Source organism: Leptodactylus fuscus, chromosome 3 (assembly GCF_031893055.1).
Source record: "Leptodactylus fuscus isolate aLepFus1 chromosome 3, aLepFus1.hap2, whole genome shotgun sequence".
NCBI classification, from domain to species: Eukaryota; Metazoa; Chordata; class Amphibia; order Anura; family Leptodactylidae; genus Leptodactylus; species Leptodactylus fuscus.
This window is the reverse complement of record NC_134267.1, coordinates 170,839,193-170,866,665: the sequence shown is the minus strand read 5'-3', so window position 1 is coordinate 170,866,665 and position 27,473 is coordinate 170,839,193. Positions and strand designations below refer to the sequence as shown.

The 27,473-nt window shown below is 43.5% G+C and overlaps 1 protein-coding gene across 1 annotated transcript in view; it reads left to right on the top strand.

The window, feature by feature from the left end:
* LEKR1 (leucine, glutamate and lysine rich 1) overlaps positions 1 to 27,473 on the top strand; it is a 44,863-nt gene that overhangs the window by 16,392 nt on the left and 998 nt on the right. Inside the window, exons 4-6 of the mRNA XM_075269563.1 lie at positions 11,325 to 11,418; positions 17,100 to 17,264; positions 25,353 to 25,652. Coding sequence (XP_075125664.1) covers positions 11,325 to 11,418; positions 17,100 to 17,264; positions 25,353 to 25,652 — 559 coding nt within the window. The remainder of the gene's footprint in view (positions 1 to 11,324; positions 11,419 to 17,099; positions 17,265 to 25,352; positions 25,653 to 27,473) is intronic.

The window sequence follows — 27,473 nt, the reverse complement described above, 5'->3', positions numbered from 1 at the left end:
GCAGAGCTGACTGCGCATGCGTAGAAATTTAAAGCCAGCACCGGATGAAGATGCGGAAAGGGGCGTTTCATACGAAGATAGAGGCAGTGCTGGAGATTTCTCTCACAGCATTGGGGACGACGCCAGTGCTGTTTGAGTGCAGGGGACTGCCCCTAGTGCTGCGAGAGAACTCATTTGCATACCAAAGAAAACCAGGATTTCTACCGAACGGTGGCGTGGAGAAGACATCTAAAGGTAGGAGAAGAATAGCCATTCTTAAGGCTTTTCCTACGCGTTAGTGAGAAAAAATAGCAATTTAATGATAGGATCCCATTAAGTAATTGTAAAAGCAGAGACATTATTCCCTTTAAATTATGTACTCTAATCTAGAGATGAGCGAACAGTGTTCTATCGAACTCATGTTCGATCGGATATTAGGCTGTTCGGCATGTTCGAATCGAATCGAACACCGCGTGGTAAAGTGCGCCATTACTCGATTCCCCTCCCACCTTCCCTGGCGCCTTTTTTGCTCCAATAACAGCGCTGGGTAGGTGGGACAGGAACTACGACACCGGTGACGTTGAAAAAAGTAGGCAAAACCCATTGGCTGCCGAAAACATGTGACCTCTAATTTAAAAGAACAGCGACGCCCAGCTTCGCGTCATTCTGAGCTTGCAATTCACCGAGGACGGAGGTTTCCGTCCAGCTAGCTAGGGCTTAGATTCTGGGTAGGCAGGGACAGGCTAGGATAGGAAGGAGAAGACAACCAACAGCTCTTGTAAGAGCTAAATTCCAGGGAGAAGCTTGTCAGTGTAACGTGGCACTGACGGGCTCAATCGCCGCAACCCAGCTTTCCCAGGATCCTGAATGGAATACACTGTCAGTGTATTCCCGTATACCCGATATATACCCCGATACCCGTTCCAACGGTGTGCCCCCCCACCTTCACCCCAGAAATACCCTGCAAGTCCCCTAGCAATAGAATTGGGGCTATATACACCCACAATTTTTACTACTGGTATACAGTGCCATTGTCTGACTGGGAATTCAAAGAATATATTGGGAATACAAATACCCTCATTTCTTGCTACTGCCATATAGTGCCAGTTTCTGACTGGTAATTCAAAGAATATATTGGGGTTACGTGCACCCACAATTTTTACTACTGGTATACAGTGCCATTGTCTGACTGGGAATTCAAAGAATATATTGGGAATACAAATACCCTCATTTCTTGCTACTGCCATATAGTGCCAGTGTCTGACTGGGAATTCAAAGAATATATTGGGGTTACGTGCACCCACAATTTTTACTACTGGTATACAGTGCCATTGTCTGACTGGGAATTCAAAGAGTATATTGGGAATACAAATACCCTCATTTCTTGCTACTGCCATATAGTGCCAGTTTCTGACTGGGAATTCAAAGAATATATTGGGGTTACGTGCACCCACAATTTTTACTACTGGTATACAGTGCCATTGTCTGACTGGGAATTCAAAGAATATATTGGGGTTATAAATACCCTCATTTCTTGCTACTGCCATATAGTGCCAGTTTCTGACTGGTAATTCAAAGAATATATTGGGGTTACGTGCACCCACAATTTTTACTACTGGTATACAGTGCCATTGTCTGACTGGGAATTCAAAGAGTATATTGGGAATACAAATACCCTCATTTCTTGCTACTGCCATATAGTGCCAGTGTCTGACTGGGAATTCAAAGAATATATTGGGGTTACGTGCACCCACAATTTTTACTACTGGTATACAGTGCCATTGTCTGACTGGGAATTCAAAGAGTATATTGGGAATACAAATACCCTCATTTCTTGCTACTGCCATATAGTGCCAGTTTCTGACTGGGAATTCAAAGAATATATTGGGGTTACGTGCACCCACAATTTTTACTACTGGTATACAGTGCCATTGTCTGACTGGGAATTCAAAGAGTATATTGGGAATACAAATACCCTCATTTCTTGCTACTGCCATATAGTGCCAGTTTCTGACTGGGAATTCAAAGAATATATTGGGGTTACGTGCACCCACAATTTTTACTACTGGTATACAGTGCCATTGTCTGACTGGGAATTCAAAGAGTATATTGGGAATACAAATACCCTCATTTCTTGCTACTGCCATATAGTGCCAGTTTCTGACTGGGAATTCAAAGAATATATTGGGGTTACGTGCACCCACAATTTTTACTACTGGTATACAGTGCCATTGTCTGACTGGGAATTCAAAGAATATATTGGGGTTATAAATACCCTCATTTCTTGCTACTGCCATATAGTGCCAGTTTCTGACTGGGAATTCAAAGAATATATTGGGGTTACGTGCACCCACAATTTTTACTACTGGTATACAGTGCCATTGTCTGACTGGGAATTCAAAGAATATATTGGGGTTATAAATACCCTCATTTCTTGCTACTGCCATATAGTGCCAGTTTCTGACTGGTAATTCAAAGAATATATTGGGGTTACGTGCACCCACAATTTTTACTACTGGTATACAGTGCCATTGTCTGACTGGGAATTCAAAGAGTATATTGGGAATACAAATACCCTCATTTCTTGCTACTGCCATATAGTGCCAGTGTCTGACTGGGAATTCAAAGAATATATTGGGGTTACGTGCACCCACAATTTTTACTACTGGTATACAGTGCCATTGTCTGACTGGGAATTCAAAGAGTATATTGGGAATACAAATACCCTCATTTCTTGCTACTGCCATATAGTGCCAGTTTCTGACTGGGAATTCAAAGAATATATTGGGGTTACGTGCACCCACAATTTTTACTACTGGTATACAGTGCCATTGTCTGACTGGGAATTCAAAGAGTATATTGGGAATACAAATACCCTCATTTCTTGCTACTGCCATATAGTGCCAGTTTCTGACTGGGAATTCAAAGAATATATTGGGGTTACGTGCACCCACAATTTTTACTACTGGTATACAGTGCCATTGTCTGACTGGGAATTCAAAGAATATATTGGGGTTATAAATACCCTCATTTCTTGCTACTGCCATATAGTGCCAGTTTCTGACTGGGAATTCAAAGAATATATTGGGGTTACGTGCACCCACAATTTTTACTACTGGTATACAGTGCCATTGTCTGACTGGGAATTCAAAGAATATATTGGGGTTATAAATACCCTCATTTCTTGCTACTGCCATATAGTGCCAGTTTCTGACTGGGAATTCAAAGAATATATTGGGGTTACGTGCACCCACAATTTTTACTACTGGTATACAGTGCCATTGTCTGACTGGGAATTCAAAGAATATATTGGGGTTATAAATACCCTCATTTCTTGCTACTGCCATATAGTGCCAGTTTCTGACTGGTAATTCAAAGAATATATTGGGGTTACGTGCACCCACAATTTTTACTACTGGTATACAGTGCCATTGTCTGACTGGGAATTCAAAGAATATATTGGGAATACAAATACCCTCATTTCTTGCTACTGCCATATAGTGCCAGTGTCTGACTGGGAATTCAAAGAATATATTGGGGTTACGTGCACCCACAATTTTTACTACTGGTATACAGTGCCATTGTCTGACTGGGAATTCAAAGAATATATTGGGAATACAAATACCCTCATTTCTTGCTACTGCCATATAGTGCCAGTGTCTGACTGGGAATTCAAAGAATATATTGGGGTTACGTGCACCCACAATTTTTACTACTGGTATACAGTGCCATTGTCTGACTGGGAATTCAAAGAGTATATTGGGAATACAAATACCCTCATTTCTTGCTACTGCCATATAGTGCCAGTTTCTGACTGGGAATTCAAAGAATATATTGGGGTTACGTGCACCCACAATTTTTACTACTGGTATACAGTGCCATTGTCTGACTGGGAATTCAAAGAATATATTGGGGTTATAAATACCCTCATTTCTTGCTACTGCCATATAGTGCCAGTTTCTGACTGGTAATTCAAAGAATATATTGGGGTTACGTGCACCCACAATTTTTACTACTGGTATACAGTGCCATTGTCTGACTGGGAATTCAAAGAGTATATTGGGAATACAAATACCCTCATTTCTTGCTACTGCCATATAGTGCCAGTTTCTGACTGGGAATTCAAAGAATATATTGGGGTTACGTGCACCCACAATTTTTACTACTGGTATACAGTGCCAATTTCTAACTAGGAATTCAAAATGCGCAAGGCTCCCGGAAAGGGACGTGGACGAGGCCGTGGGCGAGGTCGGGGGAATGGTTCTGGGGAGCAAGGTAGCAGTGAAGCCACAGGGCGTCCCGTGCCTACTCCTGTGGGGCAGCAAGCATTGCGCCACTCCACAGTGCCAGGGTTGCTTGCCACATTAACTAAACTGCAGGGTACAAACCTTAGTAGGCCCGAGAACCAGGAACAGGTCTTGCAATGGCTGTCAGAGAACGCTTACAGCACATTGTCCAGCAGCCAGTCAGACTCTGCCTCCTCTCCTCCTATTACCCAACAGTCTTGTCTTCCTTCCTCCCAAAATTCCGAAGCTTTACAGAACAATAACCCAAACTGTCCCTGCTCCCCAGAGCTGTTCTCCGCTCCTTTCATTGTCCCTCAACCTGCCTCTCCACGTCACGATTCCACGAACCTAACAGAGGAGCATCTGTATCCAGATGCTCAAACACTAGAGTCTCCTCCATCTCCGTTCGATTTGGTGGTGGATGACCAGCAACCCACCCTCATCGACGATGATGTGACGCAGTTGCCGTCAGGGCATCCAGTTGACCGGCGCATTGTGCGGGAGGAGGAGATGAGACAGGAGTTGGAAGAGGAAGTGGTGGATGATGAGGACACTGACCCGACCTGGACAGGGGGGATGTCAAGCGGGGAAAGTAGTGTGGATGTTGAGGCAGGTGCAGCACCAAAAAGGGTAGCTAGAGGCAGAGGCAGAGGTCAGCAGCTTAGGCGAAGCCAGGCCACACCCGGAATCTCCCAAGATGTTCCAGTTCGTACCCAGCCCCGAAAAACTCCCACCTCGAGGGCACGTTTCTCGAAGGTGTGGAGTTTTTTCAAGGAATGCGCCGAGGACAGATATAGTGTTGTCTGCACAATTTGCCTCTCGAAATTGATTAGGGGCTCTGAGAAGAGCAACCTGTCCACCACTTCAATGCGCCGTCATTTGGAATCCAAGCACTGGAATCAGTGGCAGGCAGCAACGGCAGGACAAAGGCCGACTGCCGTTCACGCCACTGCCACTGCCTCTGCCTCTGCCTCTGCCACTGCCACTGCTGACTGTGCTGGCGATGCACTCCAGAGGACGAGCCAGGACACCACTTCATCTGCCTCCGCCACTTTGTTGACTTCTACCTCATCCTCCCCTGGTCCTGTCTTATCTCCTTCTCCTGCACCATCAAAGGCACCATCAGGCGTTTCTTTACAACAACCCACCATCTCTCAGACATTGGAGCGGCGGCAGAAATACACTGCTAACCACCCACACGCGCAAGCCTTGAACGCCAACATCGCTAAACTGCTGGCCCAGGAGATGTTGGCGTTCCGGCTTGTTGAAACTCCCGCCTTCCTGGACCTGATGGCAACTGCGGCACCTCGCTATGCCGTCCCTAGCCGTCACTACTTCTCCCGGTGTGCCGTCCCCGCCTTGCACCAGCACGTGTCACTCAACATCAGGCGGGCCCTTAGTTCCGCGCTTTGCACAAAGGTCCACTTGACCACCGACGCGTGGACAAGTGCATGCGGACAGGGACGCTACATTTCACTGACGGCACACTGGGTGAATGTAGTTGAGGCTGGGACTGCTTCCCAAACTGGCCCGGTGTACCTCGTCTCCCCGCCTAACATTCCTGGCAGGGACACGAGAAGAACACCCCCCTCCTCCTCCTCCTCCTCTACCGCCTCCTCCTCCGCCACCGCCTCCTCCTCCGCCACCGCCTCCTCCTCCGCTGTTAGATTGACCCCAGCTACGAGTTGGAAACGTTGCAGCACTGGCGTTGGTAGACGTCAGCAGGCTGTGCTGAAGCTGATCAGCTTGGGGGACAGACAGCACACTGCCTCCGAGGTGAGGGATGCCCTCCTCGATGAGACGGCAATATGGTTTGAGCCGCTGCACCTGGGCCCAGGCATGGTCGTTTGTGATAACGGCCGGAACCTGGTAGCAGCTCTGGAGCTTGCCGGACTCCAACATGTTCCATGCCTGGCCCACGTCTTCAACCTAGTGGTGCAACGTTTCCTAAAGAGCTACCCCAATGTTCCAGAGCTACTGGTGAAAGTGCGGCGCATGTGCGCCCACTTTCGCAAGTCGACAGTAGCCGCTGCTAGCTTAAAATCTCTCCAGCAACGCCTGCATGTGCCACAACACCGGCTTTTGTGCGACGTCCCCACACGCTGGAACTCAACGTTTCAGATGTTGAATAGAGTGGTTGAGCAGCAGAGACCTTTGATGGAATACCAGCTACAAAACCCTAGGGTGCCACAAAGTCAGCTGCCTCAGTTTCACATCCATGAGTGGCCATGGATGAGAGACCTTTGTGACATCCTACGGGTCTTTGAGGAGTCCACAAGGAGGGTGAGCTCTGAGGATGCGATGGTGAGCCTTACAATCCCGCTCTTGTGTGTTCTGAGAGAATCCCTGATTGACATCAGGGATAACTCAGATCACACAGAGGAGTTAGGGATAGCATCCGATCCGTCACAGCTGGAGAGTAGGTCCACACATCTGTCCGCTTCACTGCGTTTAATGGAGGAGGAGGAGGAGGAGGAGGAGGAAGAAGAGTTGTCCGATGATGTGATGGTGATACAGGAGGCTTCCGGGCAACTTCGAATCGTCCCATTGTTGCAGCGCGGATGGGTAGACATGGAGGATGAGGAGGAAATGGAGATTGAACTTTCCGGTGGGGCCAGAGGAGTCATGCCAACTAACACTGTGGCAGACATGGCTGAGTTCATGTTGGGGTGCTTTACAACCGACAAGCGTATTGTCAAAATCATGGAGGACAACCAGTACTGGATCTTTGCTATCCTTGACCCCCGGTATAAAAACAACATCTCGTCTTTTATTCCGGTAGAGGGGAGGGCCAATCGCATCAATGCTTGCCACAGGCAATTGGTGCAGAATATGATGGAGATGTTTCCAGCATGTGACGTTGGCGGCAGGGAGGGCAGTTCCTCCAGTAGGCAACCAAGTTCTCACCGGTCCACACAAACGAGGGGCACACTGTCTAAGGTCTGGGACACCTTGATGGCACCCCCTCGCCAAAGTGCCGCCACGGAGGGTCCTAGTGTCACCAGGCGTGAGAAGTATAGGCGCATGTTGCGGGAATACCTTTCCGACCACAGCCCTGTCCTCTCCGACCCCTCTGCGCCCTACACGTATTGGGTGTCGAAGTTGGACCTGTGGCTTGAACTTGCCCTATATGCCTTGGAGGTGCTGTCCTGTCCTGCCGCCAGCGTCCTATCTGAGAGGGTGTTCAGTGCAGCCGGTGGCATCATCACTGACAAGCGCACCCGTCTGTCAGCTGAGAGTGCCGACCGGCTCACTTTGATAAAAATGAACCACCACTGGGTAGAGCCGTCATTTTTGTGCCCACCTGTGTAAAGCACCCCAACATGAAACTCCATGTCTGTACTCAACCTCTCCAATTCCTCCGCATCCTCATACTCATCCACCATAAGCGTTGCACAATTCTGCTAATACTAGGCTCCCTCCACCCTGATTTCCCCCAACTCTGCTGGTTAGAGGCTCCCTCCACCATGAATTTGCCCAAACTGGGCTGTTTAGAGGCTCCCTCCACCATGAATTGGTCCAAACTGGGGTGGTTAGAGGCTCCCTCCACCATGAATTGGTCCAAACTGGGGTGGTTAGAGGCTCCCTCCACCATTAATTGGTCCAAACTGGGCTGGTTAGAGGCTCCCTCCACAATTAATTGGTCCAAACTGGGCTAATTAGAGGCTCCCTCCACCATGAATTGGTCCAAACTGGGTTTTTTAGAGGCTCCCTCCACCATTAATTGGTCCAAACTGGGCTGGTTAGAGGCTCCCTCCACAATTAATTGGTCCAAACTGGGCTAATTAGAGGCTCCCTCCACCATGAATTGGTCCAAACTGGGTTTTTTAGAGGCTCCCTCCACCATTAATTGGTCCAAACTGGGCTGGTTAGAGGCTCCCTCCACAATTAATTGGTCCAAACTGGGCTAATTAGAGGCTCCCTCCACCATGAATTGGTCCAAACTGGGTTTTTTAGAGGCTCCCTCCACCATGAATTTGCCCAAACTGGGCTGTTTAGAGGCTCCCTCCACCATGAATTGGTCCAAACTGGGCTGGTTAGAGGCTCCCTCCACCATGAATTTCCCAAAACTTGGCTGTTTAGAGGCTCCCTCCACCATGAATTTGCCCAAACTGGGCTGTTTAGAGGCTCCCTCCACCATTAATTGGTCCAAACTGGGCTGGTTAGAGGCTCCCTCCACCATGAATTTGCCCAAACTGGGGTGGTTAGAGGCTCCCTCCACCATTAATTGGTCCAAACTGGGCTGGTTAGAGGCTCCCTCCACCATGAATTTCCCAAAACTTGGCTGTTTAGAGGCTCCCTCCACCATTAATTGGTCCAAACTGGGCTGGTTAGAGGCTCCCTCCACCATGAATTTGCCCAAACTGGGCTGTTTAGAGGCTCCCTCCACCATTAATTGGTCCAAACTGGGCTGGTTAGAGGCTCCCTCCACCATGAATTTGCCCAAACTGGGCTGTTTAGAGGCTCCCTCCACCATGAATTGGTCCAAACTGGGGTGGTTAGAGGCTCCCTCCACCATGAATTGGTCCAAACTGGGGTGGTTAGAGGCTCCCTCCACCATTAATTGGTCCAAACTGGGCTGGTTAGAGGCTCCCTCCACAATTAATTGGTCCAAACTGGGCTAATTAGAGGCTCCCTCCACCATGAATTGGTCCAAACTGGGTTTTTTAGAGGCTCCCTCCACCATTAATTGGTCCAAACTGGGCTGGTTAGAGGCTCCCTCCACAATTAATTGGTCCAAACTGGGCTAATTAGAGGCTCCCTCCACCATGAATTGGTCCAAACTGGGTTTTTTAGAGGCTCCCTCCACCATGAATTTGCCCAAACTGGGCTGTTTAGAGGCTCCCTCCACCATGAATTGGTCCAAACTGGGCTGGTTAGAGGCTCCCTCCACCATGAATTTCCCAAAACTTGGCTGTTTAGAGGCTCCCTCCACCATTAATTGGTCCAAACTGGGCTGGTTAGAGGCTCCCTCCACCATTAATTGGTCCAAACTGGGCTGGTTAGAGGCTCCCTCCACCATTAATTGGTCCAAACTGGGCTGGTTAGAGGCTCCCTCCACCATGAATTTCCCAAAACTTGGCTGTTTAGAGGCTCCCTCCACCATTAATTGGTCCAAACTGGGCTGGTTAGAGGCTCCCTCCACCATGAATTTGCCCAAACTGGGCTGTTTAGAGGCTCCCTCCACCATGAATTGGTCCAAACTGGGCTGGTTAGAGGCTCCCTCCACCATGAATTTCCCAAAACTTGGCTGTTTAGAGGCTCCCTCCACCATGAATTGGTCCAAACTGGGCTGGTTAGAGGCTCCCTCCACCATGAATTGGTCCAAACTGGGGTGGTTAGAGGCTCCCTCCACCATTAATTGGTCCAAACTGGGCTGGTTAGAGGCTCCCTCCACCATTAATTGGTCCAAACTGGGCTGGTTAGAGGCTCCCTCCACCATGAATTTGCCCAAACTGGGGTGGTTAGAGGCTCCCTCCACCATTAATTGGTCCAAACTGGGCTGGTTAGAGGCTCCCTCCACAATTAATTGGTCCAAACTGGGCTAATTAGAGGCTCCCTCCACCATGAATTGGTCCAAACTGGGTTTTTTAGAGGCTCCCTCCACCATGAATTTGCCCAAACTGGGCTGTTTAGAGGCTCCCTCCACCATGAATTGGTCCAAACTGGGCTGGTTAGAGGCTCCCTCCACCATGAATTTCCCAAAACTTGGCTGTTTAGAGGCTCCCTCCACCATTAATTGGTCCAAACTGGGCTGGTTAGAGGCTCCCTCCACCATTAATTGGTCCAAACTGGGCTGGTTAGAGGCTCCCTCCACCATTAATTGGTCCAAACTGGGCTGGTTAGAGGCTCCCTCCACCATTAATTGGTCCAAACTGGGCTGTTTAGAGGCTCCCTCCACCATTAATTGGTCCAAACTGGGCTGGTTAGAGGCTCCCTCCACCATGAATTTGCCCAAACTGGGCTGTTTAGAGGCTCCCTCCACCATGAATTGGTCCAAACTGGGCTGGTTAGAGGCTCCCTCCACCATGAATTTCCCAAAACTTGGCTGTTTAGAGGCTCCCTCCACCATTAATTGGTCCAAACTGGGCTGGTTAGAGGCTCCCTCCACCATGAATTGGTCCAAACTGGGGTTTTTAGAGGCTCCCTCCACCATGAATTGGTCCAAACTGGGGTTTTTAGAGTCTCCCTCCACCATGAATTGGTCCAAACTGGGGTTTTTAGAGTCTCCCTCCACCATGAATTGGTCCAAACTGGGGTTTTTAGAGGCTCCCTCCACCATGAATTTGCCCAAACTCTGCTGGTTAGAGGCTCAATCCACCCTGATTTTCAAAACAAATGTTGGTGCCAACCTCAACTTACTACAAGGGCCAAATTCACTGCTGGTGACAAGCTCTCCTCACTGCAAGTGCCAAATACACATGTTTCAAGGTGTTTTCCTACTGTCAGAGAGGTGGTATTGAGTGTGTAAAGTGTGTAGTTGTTAGGCTGTGATGTTGGGGTAATAGAGGGTCTTTGGTGTGTTAGATGCCCCCAGACATGCTTCCCCTGCTGTCCCAGTGTCATTCCAGAGGTGTTGGCATCATTTCCTGGGGTGTCATAGTGGACTTGGTGACCCTCCAGACACGGATTTGGGTTTCCCCCTTAACGAGTATCTGTTCCCCATAGACTATAATGGGGTTCGAAACCCGTTCGAACACACGAACATTGAGCGGCTGTTCGAATCGAATTTCGAACCTCGAACATTTTAGTGTTCGCTCATCTCTACTCTAATCCTATCATATATGTGAAGACTTCTAATTTATTTTAATTTAGGAATTTATCAATTTTATGGCAATTTAGGAAATGGAGGTTCATCCATACTGAAATTGGTATCGCTGCCCAAAATAATATAATTGTTCCTGTTTATTGTTAGCCACCATGTCGTTTTCAGGAGATCTGACGGTTACAAATAATGTTTTCTACAGACTCACTCCTGTACTATAAGTCTGAGGACTTAGTAACTTAGATGAATTGCCACCACATAATATTTTGCTTTCAACTGGCTTTGTCTTTTAGAGAGGTACAGATTGTGTCCTATCAGAACAGAATTGAAGAGCTACAGGAAGCACTGAAACAAAGGATCCTGAGTCAGGACAGCTGGGAAACAAAGGTAACAGCCCTCTAATACAGGTATATGAGTGCTATGATGTATGCTTGTCATATTTCAGGCTGCCTGTCCTCTCATATAGGGGTATGAGTGTCATGGTATATACTGCAGAAGAGCGCTATACTTGTCATATCTCAGGCTGCCCTGTTTAGCTGATATTCTCAGTACTAGAAGTTTCTAGGGCATCACCATGATCCCTTCTCTGATAGATAAACATACTTTAGCATTTGCATGGCAAGAGAGCGGAACAGGTCAAATATACAAGGAAGAGGCCATTGTAAAGTTCAAATTTCCATAAGGCGAGTGATTACTAGCACAGCCAATGCAAAGGTTATATTCCTATCACTTAAGGACTCAAGGAGGGGAATCTAGTGAAAGCTTTAATATTTTTTCTCATTAGCTTGTTGAGTCAAGCAAGGATTTAAAAAAACAAAGCAATATTAGCCCCCATACACATGAGAAATGGACATGTAATGACTTGCAAGAACTGACTATTCGCTTTCTGCCTAATATATCCCCTTTTTAGAACAATAGGATGGAGTGAGGACATTCACACGATGGACTTGATACAACTGATGAGTTTGTTGGGTCAAAAAAAAAAAAAACTGTTTATACTATTTAAGCCAGAAAACTGATAAAATATAAGTAACACACTGATAGAATATATACATTTTTAATGTAGCTTTAAGCTCTATTCACATGAATGTGGTTCACAGCCATGTGACTGCTTTTTTTTTTGTTTTGTTTTTTAATGGCCATCACACGGATTGAACACCTGAATGTGAATGGTGCTAGTCACATGGACAATTTTTGCTTATTTTCGCAGAACCCTCAATAGACTGAAATCTACGAGAGGTCTGTGAAATGGGGGACTCATGGATGGATGCAGCATGTCCCTTTTTTGTGGCAGTTTTGTTCATCAGTTGTCTGAATAGAGCCTTAGCCTCTTCTTTTAAAGTCTGACCTTATACTGAAAATTCAGTTCTAGCTAAAATGTCTACAGTCCTCAAAAAAGCCCCAAATCTGGTAATATGTTTTAGGGAATAGACACATGTTGAGGTTTTCTTTTTAAAATTTTGTTCTGTAAATATCAGTGACACCCCACGTATCTCATCCTTAGACTGGATTTGTAAATCTCATCCACATACTGCAAAACAAACTCCAGCACAAAGTAACTTTATCTATGAGTCAACCTGCAGCATGTCAGTTATTGCAATGCAAAGATAAAAATCTAGGGGCAAGAGAAGTTTCTAGCAAAAAACGCCCGATTATGGGTGGCTTTTATCCTAGACATTTACCGAGTATATAACATTGCTGAATCCCCTGTGTATTGTACTGCATAGCATAAGTGTTTGGTCTGCAATGATGATCTGTCATGTTGCTTGAGCGATCCTTGTACATACAATTCCATGGACAATTGATTGGTCATATTCTGGACCATTAAACTATTATGTGTATGGGGAGCTGTAGAAATCTTAACATGGCTGCAAGCGACAAGGGTCATCCTGCCACTGCTTTGCTCTGCTATCCGATCACTTCTACTCCTGATACTAATTTCCTAATTTACAAGCATAGAATAGTCAATGTTGACGCTAAGGTTTACCAAAAATCCTATCCTTGTCTGTAGATGATATAAATAATTGGCCATTATAATTTGGCACTGTAGATAATCTGTCTTTGTCTCTTCCCAGCTCGGCTGTACAATGGTTGCTGCACCTGGTACACTTGTTGTTTGCATTTGGGAATACTTCATGTTAGAACACAAATTACTGGACAAAGAATTAGTGATGTCCTTCATTGCTCATTGCACAAAGTAATTCCAGGCTCAATTGTTTGCAGTCACCTGCCCTAGAGGACAATGACTGTTTAGTCCCTTATCGGAAATCACACAATCTCCTGTCTATGTGCACTGCTACATGACAAGGTTTATTGCTAATTGCATTTGAGTTGCATATATATATATATATATATATATATATATATATATATATATATACATTTTTTTTTTGTTAGTAGGGAGCAAGTAAACATAGGGAAAATGTGTTAATGCGTGCTTACACCATGATTTTTACTGAGGACAGCATGTAGTTTTAATATCCGTCATGAGCAGCACATTTCTCCAATGTCAGTAAGTCAGAAGTTTTCAGTATAATGGCTGTTAGCATAGATGTGAGATATATAGTAACATCTGCTACCTATTACTGCAATTAAATACTGCAAGCAGTTTGTCGGTACAACAGTGCTTTGTAAACCCCATGTAGCGAAATGCAGCAAAAAACCCAGCATTTTTTCCTGCAGCGTTTTTCATAGCATTTTCCCGGAGGTTTCCTCCGTGGACTTTCTTCCCCTATTACACCTATATGGAAAACACTAGTGTTTTTGTAGGTATAATTGACATTTTGCGATTTTGAAAAACGTGGGCAATTTTTGAAAACACTTTTCTTCTGCAGATTTTTTTTTTTTGTCAGATGTGAATGGGATTAGTCAGAATCCCATCCACTTTGCAGGTACTGTAAAACAGAGTTATTTGTTGTGGCAAAAACACTGTGTTTTCGCAATGTGGGGCTTCAGCCAGAAGACCTTTCACTACATCCACCAACTCTTTGCAACTTTCAATACTGTATGTACTGTTCCACTGATTCCGCTACAGTTACAATTTTTTCTCTAGCCCTCACGACCCAAGGAGTATTGGTAGTTTCAGCACCCAATATGCTAATCAGGTTCATAGAGCTAAATATAATATAAGACCACGCAAGTTTCCATATATACACTCATCAGCAATAATGTTAAACCTACCTTGCTAATATTGTGTAGGGCACCCTTGTACTACCAAAACGGTTCTACTCTGCTATAGCTTGAACTCCACAAGATCTCTCAGGGCTATCTAAGGCGGCATGGATCAGAACTGTTTATCTTATACATCCTACACATTGACCGGATGGCCATGTAGGGAATACCAGAGCCAACATCATAAACTCTTTGTCATAATTCCATCTTGAACAATTTCTGCAGTGTGGCAGGATCAGTATTTTGCTGAAAGTGGCCATGAAGGTGTGAAAGTGGCCTGCAATGTTATTTAGGAACGTGACATATGTCAAAGTAACATCCACATGAATGCCACACTGCAGAAAAATCTTGCCCAGAGCATCATACTTCCTCTGCCAGCTTACCTTCTCCCAGACATGAATCCTGGAACTATACCCTCTCCAGGTAAGCAACACAAGTACTAGGTCACATGATGTAAAAGAAACTGTTATTTTTGCAACCAGCCCATCTTCTTGTATTGCTTCATGGTCCATTTTTCATGCTAAATTCCCATTGTCGATGCTTTTAGCGGTGGGCACTAGAGATGAGCAAACACTGTTCGGATCAGCCGATCCGAACAGCACGCACCCATAGAAATGAATGGAAGCACCTGTGACGCTGACTTTGCCGGCGGCTGGCCGGCGTCACAGGTGCTTCCATTCATTTCTATGGGAGTGTGCTGTTTGGATCGGCTGATCCGAACAGTGTTCGCTCATCTCTAGTGGGCACGGGTCAGCAATGGGCATTGTGATTGTTCTGTGATTACACAGCCTTTTTATACTGAAGCCAGCATTACTTTTTCATCAATTGTGTTAGAGTAGCTATTCTGCGGGATCGGACCAGATGGTCTAGTCTTCACTTATCACATAGATCAATAAGCCTTGGGTGCCTATGCTTCCTTGGACTACTTTTGGTACGTACTTACCTATTTATACCAGGTACACTTTATTAGAACTGCCCTTTTGGAGATGCTCGGACCCAGTGGCCCTTGTGAAAGACTCTCAAATTCTTACACTTGCCCCTTTCTCCTCCTTCCAACACATGACCTGCAAGAACTCACAGTTCACTTTCTATCTAATATATCCCACCACTTGATAGGTGCAGTTGTCACAATATGATATGACCAAGGTTATCCACTTCATCTTTCAGCGGTCTTAAGGCTATGACTGATCGTTGTATATTTGAGCAACTAGCCAAGGTTTCTCACTCATAATATTGAGAACACATCTCTACTATGGTATTAATAATGCAAACTACATTTTGTACATTATTAATGTTTGAGACGCATTATCCCTGCCTTGTCTGTTATCACGAGAAAAACACAATGTTTGTTCAGCTTTCTAAACATACTTGTTTTTCCTCTTTTTTTTCTGCCGAAAGAAGATTCACTGCATGACACCGCACATTCAGCTTCAAATTGTGTTGAAATGAAGGAGAGTTTATAAATATAATGTTGAAGTTTGTGTATTATATATGTTGTGTAAAAGCAGGGTAATACCAGTAAGCCACGTTCACTCTGGATTATGCAATATTGTTCTAATATAAAATATTACAAGAATATTTTAGAGACAGTGATCACAATACCAGACAACCAATTATTATTTAGTTCTCTCATAAACTTTTAGATTTCCATCATTTGCCTTGCTGGTAACACTGTTTTTTTACTCCCTTCAATTTTTTTCTGGCTTTCACATCATGCACATTGCTATATTGTGATATTTGTTACACAGATCTGTAATACAGCACCCACCGAACTGTATGGGATCATACTTTACCTTCACGTGCCACCAGTTTTATATGGAGGTTCTTTCTCATAGATTTATGTACAATCCATAAGAAAAAAAATTGTGCATGTTCCAGCACTTGCAGTGGGTGCACCATATGGCGGCATACAGACTGCTTATAGTTCTATAATATGGAATTGAAGAAGTTTTACCTGCTACCTTACCTTACTTGACATTGTTCTTTCTTGAGTGCTTAACTTGGCAAGTAAATTATACAAAACCTCTCTTACCCTTTGTTCACATCTGCGTTCAGTATTCCATTCGGGGAGTCTGCATGGGGACCCCCTGAACGGAATACTGAATGCAAATGCGGTGTGCAGTAAAAGCACACGGACCCCATAGACTATAATGGGGTCCAAGTGCTGGCCACGTGCTGCCCGCACATAGATTGTGAGCTACTTTCTCCTGCGGAGATCTGGCAGCAAGCACACGGACCCCATTATAGTCTATGGGGTCTGTGTGCTTTCACTGGCACACCTCTTGCACTTGCATTCGGTATTCCATTTGGGAAGGGGGGGGGGTCCTCGTGTGGATTTGCCAGGACGGAATACAAATGCAGATGTGAACGAGGCCTTAGGATAAGACCCCAGGCAGTGAATCACTGCCAAAAAACACTGTGGAAAAGAGAGTGGCAGAAACTCATTGCATTTTTTTCCGCAGCATTTTTCATAGAAAGTTCAGTGAGTTTTCATCTGTGGATGCTCTGCTCCTATTATACCAATATGAAAAACACTAGCATTTCCATAGGTATAACTGATATGCTACGTTTTACAAAAACACAAGCGTTTTTAAATTCACAGCTTTTCCGCTGCGGATATTGTTTTGCAATGTGTGGATGGGATTTCCATTCAAGGATGATTCTTTACATCCAGCACTGTATAGTAGTAAGAATTTTCACTAATGTCCTAAATGGCAGAAAGGGTTATATTATAGGAGCTCTTCCTAGCTGTTAGGGTTGTGTGAATGTAGATCTGGACTATAATATAATATGGAACTATAGTGAATATGAGATCTGGTGACTGAGATAAACTGTGCCATGAAATAATTGACAGCCATAGTTTAATGCTAGTTTGTGCCATGTCTTTCTGTTTGAAGTTGCAGAATGAATTGGAAAATCAACAACAAAACTATTTCCTAAAGCTTGAGGAAACTAAGAAACAGCTTAGTGAAGAAGCAAATATCGAGCTGGAGATTGAGAGACAAAAATATGAGGAAATGTTAAAGAATTTTCAAAACAAGAACGAGGAATTAGAAAGAAAGGTAAGGCAAATGTTTGAGGCCAGGGGAACCCAGCAATGATATACAATACAGTGTCTATATGATTTCTGTATCTGGGCTACGATTCCAGTTATTGAGATAAAGTCAATTTTACACAGTCGTGAGAAAAATGACATCTGATCTTAAGATGGTATAAAATGAGGTACATACAACCTCTGATGAACAACATATAACAGATGTTTCATTATCTATTTAACAAAGATGAAGCCAAAATGGAAAAGCCATATGTGAAAAACTAAGTACACCCTATGAATCAATATCTCATAGAACCACCTGTAGCAGCAATAACTTGAAGTAATGGTTTTCTGTATGACTTTAGCAGTCTCCCACATTGTTCTGGCCCAGTCTTCTTTACAATATTGCTCCAGTTCATTCAGGCCTAAGGACATTATGATCTGGATGTGGACTGGACTATTACAACATCTCCATTATTTTCTTTTTCAGCCACTCTGTTTTATATTTACTGCTGTGTTTGGGATCAGTGTCCTGTTGCATGACCTAGTTTTGGCTCAGCTTTAGCTATTGGATAGATGGCCTCACATTTAACTCATCTCAATACCTGAATGACTGCAAGGTACAGTGCCACGGTCCTGTGGCTACAAAACAAGCCCAAATAATCGCCCCTTTACCACTGTGCTTCACATTTGGCAGGAGGGGCTTGTGCGACTGTGTTTGGTTCTTGCCTGACATGCCGCTGTGCATTCTGGTCAGACATCTTCACTTTGGTCTTGTCTGTCCAAAAGACAGTGTTCCATAAGTCTTATGATTTGCTCAAGCACAACTTTGCAAACTTAAGCCATGCTGCTGTGTTCTCTTAAGAAAGAAGAGGGTTACTTCTGGTAACCAATCCATAGAAATCATACTTGTTCATTCTTATACTAATTGTAGCGTCTTAGATGTACTCTTGGGCTTTGTCTGACCTTGGAGTCTATTCCTGGGAAGATTGTCAACTATCTCGAATATTTTCTACTTGGGAATAATCTTTCTTAGTGCAGTATGGTGAAGTTTTTAGAAATGGCCTTAAAACCCTTCCCAGATTGATGGACCACAGTAGTTTAATATGAAAGAAACTTGCCCATGAGATATGTATTGTACATAACATCAAGTGTAAAAGTGCTAGAAATATGTCACCTCAGTAATGTACAAATATCTGGAACCGTTTTAACTGTTACAGAAATAAATGTCCTAGATAGTGTAAAACTAAAACGCTGAAAACTGTGATGGAATATTATGTATTCAGCCTAGTTTTGTGCTGGTTAGACTGAACATCTGTTTGTTACCTAATATAAGTGAGAGGAAGTAATAAGTGTAGCGCAAGGAAGATGAAGGCCTCAGGTAAATTCAGATGTGAAGATTGCTGAAGAGTCGACTGAACACATGCACAAGCTTACAGCTCATTAATCTGCTGAGACTGATGTGAGGTTGATGCTGTCCAGTTCCTGTGTCATTTCTCTGCATTTCCCAATGTGATTCGGGTTTTTACACCTGCACTGACATAAGGTTCTTAAACAGTGTCTGTAAAGGGATTGCTCCAGAAGGACAACCCCCATCGCTAAAAGTAGCTCCCGATGAAGAGCTGATGCTGACACATCCTACATATTTCTTCTGTATCGCTGAAATGTAATCTTACCTGGCGCCCCCTGAAATCCATTTTAGTTTGACCTCCATCCAAACCAATCAAGTGGTGTTTTGTCCTTTGACCATCTTCTTACACTTGATTTATAGATTGAACACGTATACAAACTTGCATTATATATCTAATATTGGGTTACAGCCGTAATAAACCAGAGCTGCATTCATAGTTCTGCTTGTTATTGGTAACAGTCAGCAAACATCTTGTCAAATTCATCTCTAACATTTTAAGCAAGCTGTACATTTTTAATAGGACTGTGTAACCCCAGTAGTAGTGAATACAACTTATTGTGGAAGGCCTGAAGTGCAGGATCATACATTTTAATGCAGCTGTCAGGGAAGGCTAATATAAAATACATATTCACTAATACTTACCTGCATCCTTCCCTCGCTACAGCTGTTCTGTACACAAACAATGTAGCTGAGGTGACTGCCAGACCAGCACAGGGACAGGGTGAGAATGCAGGTAAGTATCAGTGCATATTTATTTTATATTTATTTTTCCATAATATTTTTGATCTCAGACAACATCTGGGGCCACAAATGACCCTCAGTTAGGGCTTGTACAAGGAGTAGTCACACTTATGTATGCTCTTTGACACCACTGTATTTGAGGCTGATGTTTGCAATAAAAATTACTTGCCAAACTATACATAAACCATACATGAATGTACATTACTATAAACCTATACAAGATACTAAACTTTGGAATTGCACCAAGAGAGATTTCTAGTGCACAGGAGTAGCTTTGTGAGGGTCAGTGGGAGAAGTCAGATGTGTGACTGTTGCTTCCAGATTTTTCATAGTACGCACCCATGGCGTCAGCTGCATTCAACTGGTGCACATAAGTCTGCATAGGGACTATATACATGGAACAATAGGATATATTTAATCAAAACTATTGGGAATGTTGCTTTATCTTTCTTGAATTTACATTGTACCAATAAATAAATGTAAAGATATAGCATATGGCTGGCCACTGCAACAAAACAGACTCCTGACTGCACTGGAGATTTACCTGCAATTATTGCCCAAAAAGTCCAGAGTCCTTTTATCTGGAGCAGTGGCGTAACTAGGAATGGCGGGGCCCCGTGGCGAACTTTTGACATAGGGGCCTCCCCCAACCGACACCGACGCTGAAAACCTCGACCGACCCCCTCCTCCGCACTCTATTATGTCCCTTAGTAAGCCCTGCACACAGTATTATGTCCATTAGTGGCCCCTGCACACAGTATTATCCCCCATAGTGGCCCCTGCACACAGTATTATGCACCATTGTGGCCACTGCATACAGTATTACGTCCCTTAGTGGCCCTGCACACAGTATTATGTCCCATAATGGCCCCTGCACACAGTATTATACCCAATAGTGGCCCCTGCATACAGTATTATGTCCCCATAGTGGCCCCTGCACACAGTATTATGTCCAGGATCGGCAAGTAAATAGGGCCCATAACGGCCAATTTAAACAAAAAACAAAACCGCAGCGGTAGCGGCTGTCACTGGGCTCCCTAATGGCCCGGGCCCTGTGGCAGTCGCCTCCGCTGCCTCTATGGTAGTTATGCCCCTGATCTGGAGGCATTGTACAATCCGAGAAGGTTGGCAAGTATATACAGAGGATATATTGTATGCATGACACAAGCATAATATTTTGCTTCTGGGTTAGATTGTATTATAGCACGTATAGTAAATATGATAAATGCCAGCCAAATCTCATACAAAATAAAAAAGGCACATAGAAATATGGATATGTTCCAGTGGAAACATGGTGACGCAGACTCACAGTTGCATATGTTCTTATTGCCTACTGACGTAAACAGCTTGTGAATCCAGTCCTGAAAAGAAGAGTCAATTGACTGCAAAGGAGTCATGAAAATATAATGATACAGCATCACTGCCCATATTAGAAGTCTCGATTCTTTTTTGTGTTATATGGATGCACTCCTTCAGTTTTTGCCTTTGGCAGCTAGTATAACTCAGCTCCTTTGTGAAAAAGGTTTGTTACTGAATATGCAGCTATGGTCTCCCCTGAGGTAGGGATTATAGCCAGGACTTATACTGACCTGAAGACATCTCCTGACCTTCTGCCACAAGATTCCCACCGCCTAGTTTACACGTTGATATACTGGTCTTGACATGTGAAGTCAGTGTGTGCTCTCACTACTTCATCATCAGCGTGTCAAATATAGTGAGAAATGGAAGATAAAAGTATTTAAGACCTTGTTTGTGTCAAAATGAGATCTGTTTCGAAGTTTTCCAGATGAAGTGGGTTCTTGGCATATCATGCTGTTCCTTGAATGGAGCAGAACAGACCTTGTCCTGTTTTTTAAATTTGCAAAATTTGACAATGTGAATAGTTTCTGCAGCCATCATGTGTTACTTTACATGCAGTTCCATTGGAAAATGGCTGCAACATTGGTGTATTCTTTGTGCTTGCCTTGTTCCCTGCGATGTAGCTAAAGTCTCCTGGGTTCCCGTGTAAAAGTTCAGCTTGTCCCCTTTCCTTTCCTGTGTAACTATTCTTAATGTTGGCCAACCATGGCTCACATGTAAAGTTTTGCAGATTTACTGGTACTTTTCCGAGTTTCAGCTGTGATTGGAAATCGTACAGATATGCCACTGTCTGATGATGTTGATCTTGTAGTTCATTCCTCCGATGTTTCTAGCTTATGTCATGGCTTTTATCCCTATAATTTTGGATAACAAATGTGTATATAAAATTAATCTATCACCCCATGTTAATTGTGTTTGCCAACATTTCCAACACTAGATAATGATGGCTGAATCTGGACCAGTATATGGGTATATCCCAACTCTTCCACCTATGGCAAATGTTGGAAGAAACAAGGTTTGGGTATATTGAACCTTAATAGTCAGGATCCAACGCTACATCTATGACAATAAATGAGAAGCTTGAGTAGTTAATTTTATGTAACCACTATATCCTTTTGTAATAAAGCTACAATGTGCCATTTTCTGCAACCCCGTTCCTCCTGATTTTCCTGCCTGACAATCCTCTTTTTATTTTAGACTTTGAAAGAAGTCTTTAGATGAGGAAATTCAGTCGAGCCTTTGTGACTCACTTCTATGTCTAGATTATATTAAGGAGATTAGTAATATTTGTCTGCAGTGTTCATACAAAGATTTTCCAAAAACAGTCACTAATACGGGCAATAATAAGCGGATGGTTAACCTCAGCCATAAGTTCAGGTGTTATAGCTTTAGCTTGCATGTCTGTAATCTAAGTTTATATAACTATATAGTCTAATAATCTAGTGAATCCATGCCTACGGTTTCCTGTTCCTATGCTGCATCACGTATTCATTTGCAGTACTATTCACTAGTAGTAGCCACTATTCACCTTTAATCTTGTCAAGGCCTTTCAATAATAAAATAAATGAGTTCAGGAGGCTGCGAATTGATCCAGAGGGAAATACAGCCCTGGTTTGTATAGGAAGATTAAAAGGCTAAGAAGTGCCCATAATTGTAATTTTCTGTATAAATCGTGAGGAAATGTTCGCTTGAAAAATGTTTCCCCAAAAGTCTTCATTAAACATAGGTCTTTGAGCTGTCTTTGTCTGACAAGGTGTTAGAAATTGGTTTCTTTTTCTTCCTGATTTACTTGTTTCCAGACAGTATTCAGTCTACAAGTCATCTGTCAGTGCCGCACCTCCCATGAGGCGACCTGAAGCGACTGCTTCAGGCGGCGCCATGCCAGGGCTCTGGGGAGGGCGGCATTTTTGCTTACTTAAGCCAGTCCAGGACAAGCTGTCCTGGACTGGCTTAGCGTCACCGTCACCGAGCGGTGGATTGGGGAGGCCGCTGGAGCAGTGCTGCTCCAGCGGCCTCCCCTCACGCTCAGGCAGAGAGCAGGTCCTCTCCCTGCCTGCTCTCTGCCTGCTAACGCCGCTCTGCCACACCCCCTTCGCTCCGCTCCACCCCCGTTCGCTCCGCCCCCTCCGCTCCGCCCCCTCCTCCCGGTGGGGGGGGGGGGGTAGCGGCTTTCTGTTATACCTTATGGTATACCCTAACACTGTTAGATTCGGAGTAAATGTTTATAGGGCACACATACAATAAGTAAATAAATAATATAAGTGCCTTAAACAATATGGGACACGTCAGAAAAGGAAATGTACATTTGAACCCAAGTATATACAGACATTATCTGAGACAAATCATCCATTATGAAGACTGGTGACCACATGACTAGGTATGGTAATGAAACAAGGTACTAAAGGTTGTCCATGGAAGCCATTGGGATTAAAATTCCGCTTTACCACTGCTGTCATATCTGCTGTTTACATGTTGTGGAGTTCATCAACCCAAAGGGGCTCTGGTTATAGAGATGGTAACCTCAAAAATCTGTGAATAATGCTTCTTATAGCCAAGAAGGAAAATCTATACATTCACAGGTTTAAGGGGTCCAGGAAACCTGCTTAGTATGGACATCTCAATCGTCACTTTAGTCTCTCTGGAATATACTGAGTTTACCAGAGCGGTAACATCACACTATGAAGGTTGGATGAGGAAGCAACTCGATAGATTTTTTTGCCCATGGTTCCTACCGTACTGCATACATCTGGTTGAGAGGGAAAGCTTGAATGTAACTAGACCAGGGTCTTATACACCTGGTTAGGATATTATGGCTATTCTCCTGTAATTTGTGGGAAATAAAACATTTGTGGGCTATAAGAAGCATTTTATTCTAGTGAGACACAGAAAAAGTCCTATCGAATTTTCTCCCCCACCCAGATACAAAGAGCAAAGGGCTTTACTGACTTATCCAGAAGTATTTTATATACTGTAGAATAGGAATATAAAGAGATCAGCAGCCATAAACCTTCAAAAAGGTCAATGTATTTGTCAGGAGGTTGCTAGTAAGATCAGTGGAAATGATGGTTTGCAGTTGGCCGCAACATAACCATGCAACTCCAGTACCTAGTGCGAGAGCCAACACAAGGGTGCCATGATATTCTAACCTGCTGGCAATGAGGGTCATAATGACGGTGACGGAAATATACAGTATAGTAAATTCTTCAGTAATTGAAAAACATCTTTTGTGTTAATTGATGCGTCTTTCTGAAAAGATTGGGGCCTGACACGTGACACCATTCAACACCATTTTGGTGCATATTTTTTGTTGAAAATGAAGCCAATTTGTTCTGTAAAAGTCTATGACTGAGGCCTCACGTTGCGGAAACTCAGTTTTTTTTTCTTGCAGATTTTGTTGCGCAAAGGAAATGCTAGCTTCTTTGCCCTCTGATATCAGCCTAAAACTATTCTGCTTTGTGATATGTACGCATATATGATAACAATACTACTTATATAGATTCAATTCACAACTGTAGCATTGTGGCACACGTGTGATTTGCAGCGGGGTCTAAGTGATTACTCCGCCATCTCTTCCTTATTTTTGGCTACTCTTATAATCAGCTTCCATGCTCTTCCAATGACCTGCTGCTCTGCAATTCTCTATTTGCGTGTCCATACTTGAGAACCCAATCATCAGTCTTGTTATTATCATTACTATGTCGTATTTTTCTCTGCAGGTTTTCCCATATCCACATTTATTACTCAGAACGTTCTATTCTAAATCCGTTTTATATTACTTCATGCTAGTCAATGTACTTTCTTCCTTTAGAATATAATCAATAAAATCTTAATGATAAGATTGATGTTCTTATTAATATTGTACCAGTATAAGTAATAAACCAATGTTATCATTAACCCCTTCTGGCCACAGGCATTTCTTCTTTCATTTTCATCCCCATCTCCCAGAAGCTATGCGTTTTTTATTTTTCCATTCACAGAGCTATATGAGGGCTTATTTTGTGTGGGACAAATTGTGCTTCATAATGGCAAGCTGGGGCCTCTTGATAAATCGGGTATGCCTTGTGCCTGTCAGGGCCTTTTATTAAGTGTTTGGTACGAAATCCAGTCTTAATAAATCTGCCCATAGTTTTGTGTTATACAATGGACAGAAGGCAGATGGCTAATAGAACTATCCTAAATCATTTGTTCAATATATCTCTAGCTGTCAGTAAACCAAAAGATAAATAGAAAGTGTCTCTTCAGTGTGCACATACCCCACGAGATATCGATTTCTACCATAATACAAGAGTGTAACCTACAAATTCCAACACCCTCTGTGCTATGTGGTCTTTACCGCCACATAGACAGCAGTGATATATATGTGGAAAGAATGTTACTACAAGTAAATGCAGTAACTTCCAATTGAGCTTTATGTCTGCAGGCACACAAGGTCGGCATCCTAACCCATCCATACACCCGAGGACTGGGAGCTGATACTGGATGACTTCATGCACATTTTTCACTTTGGTCAACTGCACAGTACACGTCTACATATCCACAGTATAAACCATCAATGATCTGTCTCCTAATATTTCTTTCTCTCGATTTTATTCTAATGTCTTACAGATACCTTCACTTGTATCCAAGGCATGTGATGATCTGCAGGCCGAGGTGAACATGCTGGGAAAGAAGTTACAGGAAGCTCAGATGAGACTTACTGAGAAAGATCAGGCTAAAGAATATGAGGTTGCAAACCTAAAGAGAATAGTTTCTGAGCTGGAACTTCGATTGAAAAGGGAACAAGACCACAACATATCCATATTGGAAGAAATGAGAAAAGAGTTCAACACAAAAGCTGAGAAACTGAAAGAAGTGAATGTAAAATGTGCAGAGCTGAGCCGCCATCTGCATCAGGCTACACAAGAGGTAGAGTGCTCATATCTCTGCTCCTAACCACACGCTTTGTGGTAGGTCCTGGAAGGATCCTTTAGTTTCCATGGTTGATGCATCTGTGATATCATATGCATCTGATCTATTTGACAGATGTGTGCATTCAGCATATAAAATGAAATGGAGATTTAAAGTGCAGATATTAAATGGGTTTTCACATGACATATGTTTTCTGCACTATAAGTGATGAATGTATGATCCTTGGTTGCAAATGTTGGGACTCAAACCAGTCACAAGTCTCGTCTCATGTGTGAATGGAGGAGTAGGAGTGATAGTGCTGTATCACTTCTGTATTCACTGCTGTGGGATTGATGGAGATAATCGAGCACAGCACAAGTCCCGTAGGAAATAGTGGAACTGTGGTTACAGTTCTTGTGATCGGTAATGGTCCTAATGGTTGGACCCCCAGTGTTCAAACATTTATAACCTATTCTGTGGTTAGATGATAAATGTTTCTTATGGAAATTTCTGTGACAGCTCCATTCATCTAAATGGAGCTTCCAGAAATTAATTTGTTTCCTACTAAAACAAACCTGGTAAATCAATTAAATATCTATATATGGAAAATTCTACAAAAGATCTATAACTGCATATGCCCTTATAGTGTAAATCATCTTATGCACACGGCTATATGGTAGAACTGTACACTGTATGGCCTGCTTTAAGTTCATACTCTAAGGCTAGGTTCAGACAGGAGTTTTTTGGACCGGATTTTGAGGAAGGTGGCCGCCTCTGAATCAGGTCCAAAAAAAACGGCTAGCCACGACTGGATGTCGGTACAGTGCATACAGTGCACCAGCATCCAGTCGTGGCATTCCCCTCCGAATTAGGCCCAAATGAACGGGCCTAGTCGGGAAGGAGTGTTGCGAGGCGTATGTCCGCCTGAAGAAAGGGCATGTCACTTCTTTTTTCCACAAGCGGGAACAAACTGCTCGTGGAAAAAGGAAATGAACGGTTCCCATTGATTTCAATGGGAGTTGGTTTTCTGAGGCAGATTCCATGTCAAGATACGACTCAGAAAACCACATCTGAACTCGGCTTAACACAAGAGAGCCCAACTATATACAACACAGTTGTGTTTTGTTTTTATAGGAGCAAAGTTATCCCTATATCCCCATATTACCTGACTCCATAAACTTACTAAATGATGGCACCATCTTTACCAGTAATAACTACAATGTAAGATAAAATAATGCAGCCTTTGGTCATACAGGCCCCATTAAGTCTGTTATAAAGCAAATCTGTGATATGGTAGTGCGATGGAGCAGGATGTTCTGCTGCCTCCGCACCTGGACAACTTGCAATTATTGAAGGGTCTATGATTTCTGCACTGTCCAGAAAATTGATAACGAGAATGTCCAGTCATCTGTTTCTAAAATAGTGCTGAAATGTAATGCTGTAAGTTAGGTATAAAATACAAGCATAAGCCTAGATCTGAGCAAAAGAGAACTACAGTAAAATGTACATTTTAGATTCTCTTTGTCAAAGCTTTACCTGGAAGAAGGAGAAACAGGTGGTTAATGCATTAGGACCTATACATATGTGTGACATACAAAGAAAATGCCTTGGCAGCAAGGGAGTAGCTATAGGAGGTACAGAACTAGCAGTCGCTACTGGGTCCTGGAGTCTCAGGTGGCCCAAAGACTTCTTTATAACATAAGAAGACACCATCATTTTAGATATAGCATATAGCAAGTGGGGACCCTCTTACATATTTTGCATTGGTGCCCAGAAGCTTCAAGTTAGACCTCTGCTCTGCAACAATGTGAAAGACTGATCTCATATGGGTATAGGTGA